Source organism: Anomaloglossus baeobatrachus, chromosome 11 (genome assembly GCF_048569485.1).
Source record: "Anomaloglossus baeobatrachus isolate aAnoBae1 chromosome 11, aAnoBae1.hap1, whole genome shotgun sequence".
NCBI lineage: Eukaryota > Metazoa > Chordata > Amphibia > Anura > Aromobatidae > Anomaloglossus > Anomaloglossus baeobatrachus.
In genome coordinates, this window is record NC_134363.1 from 26,055,240 (window position 1) to 26,067,071 (window position 11,832).

Below are 11,832 nucleotides of genomic sequence, written 5' to 3' on the forward strand. Positions count from 1 at the left end.
TTGGAGTGTGCAGAGGACAAGAGGGTACAGTGGCAGGGTTGTGGTGCTCTGGGTAGAGGAATGGAAGCCTGCCTTTCTATTCCCTCCTAATGGTGAAATGCAGGGAGGAAATCCCTGACCCTGACCTTGGCTGCACAGACGCTGGCGCTGTTTTCAGGACCTGTCACCTTAACTCTGACCCTGCCGGTTTGAGCCCTTAAAAGGACTGCTATAAAGTGCTCTCCCTATGCTGTCTAACGCTGTGTATGCAGCGCATACAGCTGTATCGGCTATAGGACTCAGGAGGACGGAGCTGCGACAGTGATGTCTGACAGCAAAGACGCAGAAGGCAGATAATGGCGTCCTGGAAGAAAATGTCCGGTTTTATAATGCAGGGACATGTGACATGGACATCCTATCACACATGCCGTTGCTTCTCTGGCTCAAAGTCCACTTAGCTGTGTGTGTGTCTGGGATTGGCTGACATGCTGGCCCGCCCCACAAGACGCGCGCGCTTAGGGAAGGAAGACAAGAAAAAAAAAAAAAAAAATGGCGATCGCCATTATACAAACAGCAGTGATCTGAAGGCGCTGTTCACGCACACTATACACTGAAATGTCATAATAGTGTGATTCACAGAGTGACTTACACTATTACAGCAGAAACCAAGCTAGGATTTTGCTGTTTTTTTGCTGCTAGAACCGTTCTCGAACGTTTCTAGAACTATCGAGCTTTTGCAAAAAGCTCAAGTTCTAGTTCGATCTAGAACAGGCCCCAAAATCACTCGAGCCTAGAACTGGAGAACCACGAACCACGAACCGCGCTCAACTCTAGACACGAGGTCACATGTCTCTGACACCTTCTATGCCGATTGGATGCTGGTCATGTGCTTGTGACACGTGGTCACATGTCTCTGACACCTTCTATGCCGATTGGTCGCTGGTCATGTGCTTGTGACGCTTTGCTCGGTGATAGGCCAGCGTGACGTCATTCCTGTCGTTCTGGCAGCGGATTGGCTCTGATGTCCTCCATCTTGGATGAGGCACAGAGTCTATATAGGACCCTGACGCACGCCGCATGGCGCTCAGTCGTCTTGGTTCATGCATGAGAGTAGACGCTCTGTGCACGTTCCTCTAGGCATCTCTCTGTCTATGCTAGGTGAGCGCTACCGGCAGGGTAGCATTCTTATACCTTACAGCTTCAGCTGCAGTCCGTATCCTTACCTCTTAGGGGAGCGGACATAGGCAGGTGCCTGAGGCACATGGTCCGGCTGGGCCTTGTGATTCTACTCGTAGGTGGACGTTGCCGCTAGGGTAATGTTCCTTATACTGCATCTGGCAGTTGTTTGTATCCTCGCACACTAGTGGAGCGAATGCAGGTAGGAGCTTTGTGCGGCTTACGCTGCTGTCCGTCTCTTTTGCACCACTAGAAGAGTGGACTTAGGCAGGTGCCATATCTAGTGGTTCGTGTCCTCGCACACTGGTGGAGCGAACGCAGGTAGGAGCTTTGTGCGGCTTACGCTGCTGTCCGTCTCCTGGCACCACTAGAGGAACGGACCTAGGTAGGTGCCATTTCCCACTCACTGCTTTTGTCTCTGTGATCTTTAACAGAGACCATTCCACACACCCTCCAAGTAAGGGAGGACTTGCTTTATTTTCTAATTATATTCCTCTGTGAGTTTAACAGAGGTATTGCACTCTGCACTTGTGCTATTATTTTTAACAGTGGCACACTTATATACCCCTTATCCTCTGCCATAGTCTGCAGCAGAGTCTTTGCACGGTGGACCCTGACTGACTGACATTCCTTTAGGTTTATTATCAGACAGCCCCCCGTAACAAATGGTCTCTTCTGGGAGGAAGGAGACAAACTCTAGTGCAACCTATTGGAAGTAGCAATCCTAACAGTCAACGGTGGCCCTTATGGAGGATGAGAACCTCAATTTGCAGACACGGTGTTTCGGGATGATTGTCCTTCCTCAGTGCAAGGTATGAGATTTCATCTGGCTGTATTAGAAACTCTACTGGTGTCTTAAGGGGAAAACTTTTCTCCTTGTGGAGACTGACAAATTATTCTGGCTGTCAATAGTGAGGCTTCAATGCTCCTCTGGGTAATATTCAAATTGTCTCTTCAGGGAGTAAGGAGACAAACTCTAGTGCCACCTATTGGAACTAACATGCAAATTGAGGAATATGCCAACTGTTGGCTGCAATTTTTCTAAACCAAAAAGAGCCATCAAAAATATAAATAAAAACATAATTATCACCTTAACACTCACTTATGTGTCCCTTTTATTATTCATTATCAGACATTTGGTCATTGCCACATCTTCATTACTCGTGCTGGAATCTCTGGGCCTCTTGAACTGAGCTACGAGTTTTGGGTGTCAATAGGCCTTGGAACAGCTCTGCATATGTGCCCAGAAGATCTTGAAGCAAGTGCTGATGTCATGACCTTCCACACACTCAAACAGAGTCCTCCTGGGCATCATGAAAGGTGGAAGTCCTGGCTGAATGTAAGAGGTCCCGGTAGCAGTGATGGCTGAGAAGAGCAGCAAGGACTAGATGGGTCTAAGGTCTCAAGAAATCCTGAGACTTGATAACCGACATTAAATATGAGGTTAAAAAACTTCTCCACAAGTTTAATTTCCCAGGAAAAATGTGAAACCAAGCAAATTCAAATTTCTCTTGATCCACTTTCCCTAGTAATCTTATATTAATCTGAGTGAATGTCAGTGTGTGTGTGTGTGTGTGTGTGTGTGTATGTCTGCTAAAGGAGTCCACACAGTCGAATGAACAATCATAAAATTTTGCACAGAAGCCCAATTTGACTCCAGGACCATCATAGACTATGTTTTGAGGCGAAATTTCACCCCATGCTTTACAAACAATCACCATAAAACCTGCCTCCAGTAAAGTCAATGGAGCTTGGAGCCAGAATTCAGCCAGAACGTAAAAGAATGGTGGCGTGTCACAATGCGCAGCCACACCCTTGAATGGAATGTTGGCGTGTCACAATGCAGCCAGGGAAAGAGACAGACACCGAGACAGACAGAAAAAGAGATAGGGAAAGAGACAGACAGGGAAAAAGACAGACAGGGAAAGAGACAGATAGAGACAGACAGGGAAAGAGACAGACTGAGAAAGAGACAGACAGAGAAAGTGACAGACAGGGAAAGATGCAGACAAAGAGACAGACAGACAAAGAGACAGAGAGATACAGATAGACATAGACAAAGAGACAAACCAGGAAAGAGACAGACAAGGAAAAACAGGGAAAGAGAAAAACAGACAGGGAAAAATAAGACTAATAGGGAAAGAGATATAGACAGACAGGGAAAGGGATAGATAGACAGGGAAAGAGATAGATAGACAGGGAACGAGATGGAGAGACAGACAGGGAAAGGGACAGACAAGGAAAGACAGGGAAAGAGACAGACAGGGAAGGAGACAAACAGACAGCGAGAAAATCAGACCAACAGGGAAAGAGATAGAGAGACAGACAGGGAAAGGGACAGACAGAAAGAGAGAGACATAGAGACAGTTACTATCCCGGGCAACGCCAAGAATTAAAGCTAGTAAGACTATTAAGAAAGACCTTTTTTACATAAATAATCATGAAAACAAGAAAATAACCATCTATTTTTCACTCTATGAATTTATAACAAAACTGATTTAAATGAATTGTAAGATGATAATACATCAATTTAGGATACGGAAAACTTTTTAAGGTTTGGATGAAAAAATATATTTTAACCATCTATACTTTGAGTAGGTTTACAGGGCTGTGGTTCTACACATACATCATTAGGCTGGTCGCCTAAAGCTTTTTCAAGCTTGAAGGGAATGGATCTGAGAAAACCTTGTTGGAAATCTTGGCCGATAAATACATAAATGATTGGATTCAAGCAGCTGTTAATACAAGCCAGGGTGGTAACAATAGTATTCAAACTATGGAATAGAAGGCTATCTTCATCATAGATGGGTGTAAGTGGCAAGATGAAAAATGGAAACCAGCAGATAAAGAAACACAATATAACAGCGGTGATGATCCTGGAGGATCTCTGAGATCTCTGGGATCTCTTACTTTTTCTAAGTTTAAAGAAAATGGTGACATAAGAGGTGACGATGATGAGAAAAGGGATCACACACATTATAACTAATTTGTGCAGCCGATTAGTAAAGGGAATCTTACGAAAATAGAGTTGTTCATTGTCGTCTATTATACACCATTCCGTTATGTGATATGAAAAAAAATTTGATGCAAACCAACTAAAACCATTTACAAGGAAGGAGATCAACCAAATTATTCCTGCAGTCATTCTAACTAATTTATATGTCCTGTGAACTTTTGCCCAAAATGGCCACATGACGGACACCCAGCGGTCAATACTCATGGCGAGCAAGAAAAAAATACTGGCGCCCATGTTCAGACCAAACAGAAAAAAGCTCAAGTTGCACATAACAACTAGTGAGTCTGTGGAAGAGGAAGTCAACCGTGCTATCAGCAGAGAAACGGACGCACAGCACAGGAAGTCCGCAATGGCCAGGTGGAGGAACCACACCGCACTGACTGTCTTCTTCATCCTGAATCCGGCAATCCAGATGACTAATCCATTACCGATAATCCCGAGAGCTAAAACAATGCTGAATATTGTAATTGATAATTTCTGTATGACGTATATGTGATCATTTTGAGTACCATTGTAAGACGGTGTGTTACTTGTGTTGTTGAATTCGTAAGATGACCTTAGAAGACATGATAGGGTAGATATTAGGATCATGAAGAATTTATAATTTTGGACATAGACACAGAGGTATGCATTAAGGTTATACCACCACAGAAAGTTATTTGGACTTTGATACATTTTTAACAGTAAGATCTTTTTAACTTTCTCACCTTTTTTCAACTTATGTGAAGAGTAGGTTAACATTGCCTATAGGAAAAGGTAATGGGGCAGACTTGCATATCATTTGACTTAAAGTGCTTTTTAACTTTCAGAAAACCCCTCACCCCTGACCAATTAGTGACTTCATCGAGTTGATGACAACTCTGAGCTGCAGGGCTCATTGATTGGCTGCAGCGCTGTCAACATGATGCCAGCAGATAATTACAGATGAGTGAACCTTTGGAAGTTTGGTTCGCTGGCAGCAAACGAACTGAACCGCCACTGGTCTGAAGTTGGCCTGAGGAGGTTTGGAATCACTAATTGGAAGTTTGAGTCTCCACCCGCATACAGTCAGCCATAAGCAGATCACTTCTCGGGAGGGTGAGTGGGCTTTTTCAAATTTTCTTTTTGTTACACAGTATATCTATTCATGATGCTGTTACCCCCAGAGCGAGCCTTTCAAACACTGCAAGGGCTCGTACAGGGCTGAGCACCAAGCGTACCTGAATATAGCATTGCTCATGCAAGTTAAGTTCACAGGTAAAGCATCCAAACTCCTAACCCGATCTCTATTTTTTTAAAGTTGTTATTCAGTTCAAAAATTGAACCTTGTGTTCGCTCATCTCTACAGATAACAGACAATGGGAGCATTGGCGGAAACTCATTGCTGGACACGGGAAGAGAAAGTAATCAAACTACATCTAGAGGACAGCAGTCAGCCAAAAGTGGCGCATTATAGTCCTTAGCTACAAACATTTTGTTAACTTCTTGTATACTTGGTTAACAAGTAGTGTTGAGCGAGTAGTTGACTATTCGTACTAGCTATACTGTTAGCGAGTACTGTCCGTTACTCGCATATTCGCTACCAGTAGTGGGCGCAATGTAAGTCAATGGGAAATACTCACTAAGTAGATAGTAACCCGAAAGCTATACTATTCGCTACTCGCACGAAAAGCACGGCTTTCGAGTTATTTGCCACTTTGCGAGTATTTCCCATTGACTTACATTGCGCCCGCTACTCGTAACGAATATGCGAGTAGTGGACAGTACTCGCGAAAAGCATAGCACGTACATAGATAGATGTACATACATAGTACGAATAGTCAATTACTCGCTCAACACTATTAAGAAGATAGCAATGCTAAAAACCACGTTCCTGGGGCCCAGATGACAATGTTATGAAACGCAAGTTCCATGAGCAATCACCACCGCCAGCTTCCATTCTCTTCGGCTTCAGACGGTTAGGCAATCAGCAGGAAGTAATTGGCCGCAGGGCTCACTTCCTGTTAATTACCTAAAGATCTGAAGGCGGGAAGACAGAAGCTGGTGGTGACTGCCCACGGGAAATGTGTGTCATAACAATGTCACGTAGGCCCTGTGAATGTAACTGCCGACATTGCTGGCACCGTAGGTGAGTATAGCCTTTTTTTATTTTTATGGGGGCGCACATGGCAAATGAGAAGGGCGTGTCCAACTAGTGAACAATCTCTTAATAGAAAATCTGTTACATGATTTTGCTATTAAGTATTAAATAGAAGCTTGGAACACAGAATTAATAATATTATATATATCACTGGAATCTGAAAATGCATTTTCCTACCAAGTACACCGGGGGTGAAAGGATTAATAATGCAATGAAAATCTGAAAATGGAATTTCCTATCCAGGCACACGAGAGCAGCAGAAACTTAAAGTACAAAAATGAGAAATATATATATATATATATAACTTACTGGTTATTAAAATCCAGAATTATATCAGGTGAGATGGGGTTAAAATCAGCAGCGTCCATTCTGAGTCTGAATCTAAAATAATAATAATAATAAAAATAATAATAAAAAAGATTATTATTCAACTTATTCATCAAGACTGTTGATTGATTCCTCTATCTATCCCTCTATCTATCTATCTATCTATCTATCTATCCCTCTATCTATCTATCTATCTATCTATCTATCTATCTATCTGTCTGTCTGTCTATCTATTTATCTATCTATCTATCTATCTATCTATCTATCTATCTATCTGTCTGTCTGTCTGTCTGTCTATCTATCTATCTATCTATCTGTCTATCTGTCTTTATGTCTGTCTGTGTATCTATCTATCTATCCCTCTATCTATCTATCTATCTATCTGTCTATCCCTCTATCTATCTATCTATCTATCCCTCTATCTATCTATCTATCTATCTATCTATCTATCGGTCTGTCTGTCTGTCTATCTATTTATCTATCTATCTATCTATCTATCTATCTATCTATCTATCTATCAATCGGTCTGTCTGTCTGTGTATCTATCTATCTATCCCTCTATCTATCTATCTATCTATCTATCTATCTATCTATCTATCTGTCTATCCCTCTATCTATCTATATATCCCTCTATCTATCTATCTATCTATCTATCTATCTATCCCTCTATCTATCTATCTATCTATCTATCTATCTATCTATCTATCTGTCTATCTGTCTTTATGTCTGTCTGTGTATCTATCTATCTATCTATCTGTCTATCTGTCTGTCTGTCTTTATGTCTGTCTGTGTATCTATCTATCTATCTATCTATCTATCTATTTATCTATCTATCGGTCTGTCTGTCTGTGTATCTATCTATCTATCTATCTATTTATCTATCCCTCTATCTATCTATCTATCTATCTATCTATCTATCTATCTATTTAAATATCTATCTATCTATCTATCTATCTATCTGTCTATCCCTCTATCTATCTATCTATCCCTCTATCTATCTATCTATCTATCTATCTATCTATCTATCTATCTATCTATCTATCCCTCTATCTATCTATCTATCTATCTATCTATCTATCTATCTATCTGTCTATCCCTCTATCTATTCATCTATCTATCCTTCCAACTATCTATCCATCTATCCTTCTGTCTATCTATCTATCTATCCCTCTATCCATCTATCTATCTATCTATCTATCTATCTATCTATCTATCTATCTATCTATCTATCTATTTATCTATCTATCTATCTATCCCTCTACCTATCTATCTATCTCTCTATCTGTCTATCTATCCCTCTATCTATCTATCTATTTATCTATCTATCTATCTATCCCTCTATCTATCTATCTCTCTATCTGTCTATCTATCCCTCTATCTATCTATCTATCCCTCTATCTATTCATTAATTATTAAACCAAAATTGCATTATTCAGAAAAACTAATTTAATCCAGTATGAAATAGAATAAATTTTGTGAAAGTGAAAATAAAAGAACTATTCCCAAAAACTAGATAAACATATATAAAGGCAAAAGAAAGTACACAGTGTTTGTGTAATTGGTCCAAGGTATGAAAGTATGGGAGTCTCACAAAGAGAGAACTAAGCCAGTGAAAACAAATGAGCAGCAGAGGGGAAAAATCAAATAACAATCAGACATAACCAAATGGATGTACACATGAAAACCATTTGCAAAGAGAAAACAGAAGAACGTGTAGACTGTAAAAAAACAGACACAAGGCATAAAATAAAAACATCTGAATCTAAATAATACATTGGTTATATAAATAACATGTAAATATTGGATGGTAGTGTCATTCACAGGGTAAACATATATATAAAGGCAAAAGAAAGTAAACAGGGTTTGTGTAATGGCTCCAAGTAAAGTGAAAGTATGGGAGTCTCACAAAGAGAGAACTAAGCCAGTGAAAACAAATGACAGGCAGAGGTAAAAAATCAAATAACAATCAGACATAACACAATAGCTATAGATGAAAACTTTTTGCAAAGAGAAAACGAGAGAATGTGTAGAATGTAAACCACAGATACAAGGCTCAAAATAAAAATGTCTGAATCTAAACATTACACTGGTTATGTAAATAACATTTAAATAATGGATGGTAGATCACTAGGTAAATGTGTGTGTATATATATATATATATATATATATATATATATATATATATATATATGTGTGTGTATATATATATATATATATATATATATATATATATATATATATACATGTATATTAATATATATATACATGTATATTTTTTTATATATATATATATATATTATATATATTAAGGCAAAATAAGGTAAACAGGGTTTGTGTAATGGCTCCGAGTAAAAGTTAAAGTATGGGAGTCTCACAAAGAGAGAACTAAAGCCTGCGTTACACGTTGCAATTTCGCATACGATATCGTATGCGATTTGCAACGCCTCCATCGTACGTATGGCACGTTCAATTTGTTGAACATGCCGCACAAACGATTAACCCCCGTCACACGTACTTACCCATCCATACAACCTCGATGTGGGCAGCGAACATCCACTTCCTGGAGTGGGAGGGACGTTCGGCGTCACATCGACGTCACGCGGCTGCCGGCCAATAGAAGCGGAGGGGCGGAGATGAGCGGGACGTAAAGATCCCGCCCACCTCCTTCCTTCCGCATTGCTGGCCAGGAGCCGCAGGACGCAGGTAAAATCTGTTCATCATTCCCGGGGTGTCACACACAGCAATGTGCGCTACCCCGGGTACGATGAACAACCTGACGTTCAATTCCTCAGGAATGAACGACGTGCGTGCGATGAATGGTTTACCGTTCAATCGCAATCGTACGTAGCTGTTACATGCTACAATGTAACTTATGATGCCAAATGTGCGTCACTTTCGACGTGACCCCGCCGACACATTGTAAGATATATTGTAGCGTGTAAAGTGGGCTTAAGCCAGTGAAAACAAATGAGCAGCAGAGGTGCAAAATCAAATAACAACTGGACATAACAAAATAGATATACATATGAAAACCATTTACAAAGAGAAAACAATAAAATGTGTAGAATGTTAAACACAGATACAAATGAAAACTGTGGAAAAAGAAAGCGCAATAAGGTCTTACCCCAATATATATAGGGTGAAGCACAGAGTAATACTACTCACCAATTCGGGTTGTGACAGTCACAACACCTATAGCAGCATGTAACACCAAGTCCCGGCAGCGGTCCCCATAAGGCAGATAACAGAGAGTAATAGAGACGGGTTTCACAGCCGCGCCAAAGGACTACTGGATTCTTCTCAGATTAATGTTTCTTTATTTCATGCACAGGTCAAGTCTACGCGTTTCAGGAGAACACAGCTCCCTTCTTCAGGACAAACCAGCAAAGAATCATCAAATCAAATCATGATTTGATGATTCTTTGCTGGTTTGTCCTGAAGAAGGGAGCTGTGTTCTCCTGAAATGCGTAGACTTGACCTGTGCATGAAATAAAGAAACATTAATCTGAGAAGAATCCAGTAGTCCTTTGGCGCGGCTGTGAAACCCGTCTCTATTACTCTCTAAACACAGATACAAGGCACAAAATAAAAACATCTGAATCTAAATATTACATTGGTTATAGAAATAACATGTAAATATTGGATGGTAGTGTCATTCACAGGGTAAACATGTATATATAAAGGCAAGAGAAAGTAAACAGGGTGTCTGTAATGGCTCCAAGTAAAAGTGAAAGAATTGGAGTCTCACAAAGAGAGAACTAAGCCAGTGAAAGCAAATGAGCAGATCGAGGTGCAAAAACAAATCACAACCACACATAACCATTATAATATGTTTAATACACCTGTAAGCAATGCAGGAGCATAGTTATTATTTGAATTTGCCCCATGGACATTGAGCAGGTATTTGAAACTCATACTGACACTGAGACCAAATAGTTTTTTTTATATGTATATCTATCTCTAACACATTCAATGCAGTTTAAAAAGGCATGCAAAAAAGCAAGCAAAAACGCTACAACAACACAGCAAATCCACAATTATATTTATACCTGCAATATTATTAATGATGGGTGGATCCAGACTTTAAAAATCCGGATCTACACAATTTCAAACATACCCGAGTGCCGAGCTCAAAATTCTCAGGGAATTCCAGGTAATGATTTGGATCTGGAACATGGTTAATACAAAAAAATAAAGTAAAAATAAAGAAAACATAAGAAAACAAGTGGTGCTATACTTACCGAGGCTCCAATGTGGCTGTAACTGCTCCCGCAGCCGCCCATTGACTTCTGGGGCTGCACATTAACCTTCATTGACAGGGAAAGCCATTAGAGCCACACCGAAATCTCGATGAGTACAGCTCGCTTGTTCCTATCTCCTTATTCCTTCTACCATCATTTTTAATCACCAGATTCAGGTCCTCATAGACTTTTATAGGGACCAGTGTCCGGACAGATAACCGGGATCAATCCCGGGATTTTCTTTTTTTAAATCCGGTTAGGTTCTGGTTATCTGGAAGTCACTAATAATTGTAGCGTTTGCACAGCCTAATAGATTTCAAAAGTTGAAATAATTAATCAATGCTCTGCAGGATGTGGTTAAGAGCAATGTTGAAATCACAATACAAGATATTAGCAGAGCTGAGTATAATCCAAGACAAATAGAGAAGTAGAGCTAAATATAAAGAGGAAACGTGGAGCTGGATGAAGAAATGTTGCTGGCATCATCAGGCATTGTGCCCGTAACGGAGAGATGAGTAACAGCGCACATCGAGGAACAGGAACCAGTTTATCTATTAAATGACCTCAGTCAAAGCAAGTGAAAAAAATGCCAGGCTAATCAAACATTGTGGCTGAAAAACTTAAAATGTTACTTCCGTTTTATTTATATTTTTATTTCAAAATTGAATATTACGAAAATAAGCAACATTGTAATAGATCTTATCTGAGAAATCTGCTTCTAAGCACCAACTGTCATTTTCTATCTCAATAATGGGGAAATATGTCTTCACTGAATACAGATTTTACAGGTTTTACTTATGACTTGGCAATCAAAGATCAATTCACATTACTCTGATGAATTTTTTTGAAAACCTTCCTTATCTTCATGTGTAGTATTGAATTACAAAATAAAAATTAAAACAATTTTTACTCCTTCAGTAAAATAAAATTTGAGTTTCAATACCCATTCTTAAAAGAAAAGAGATGTGGATCAA

General features: G+C 39.8%; 1 protein-coding gene across 1 annotated transcript; it reads right to left on the reverse strand.

Annotated features, from left to right (window-relative positions):
• Window positions 1-3,730: 3,730 nt before the first annotated feature.
• Window positions 3,731-4,912, reverse strand: LOC142255744 (formyl peptide receptor 2-like). Its single transcript, XM_075327198.1, has one exon. The coding sequence runs from the start codon at window positions 4,910-4,912 to the stop codon at window positions 3,731-3,733; it is 1,182 nt and encodes a 393-aa protein (XP_075183313.1).
• Between the last annotated feature and the right edge of the window lie 6,920 nt (window positions 4,913-11,832).

Excerpts from the sequence above, each read along its gene's own strand:
- LOC142255744 (XM_075327198.1), bottom strand. The coding sequence starts at position 4,912 with ATGTTAACCTACTCTTCACATAAGTTGAAAAAAGGTGAGAAAGTTAAA.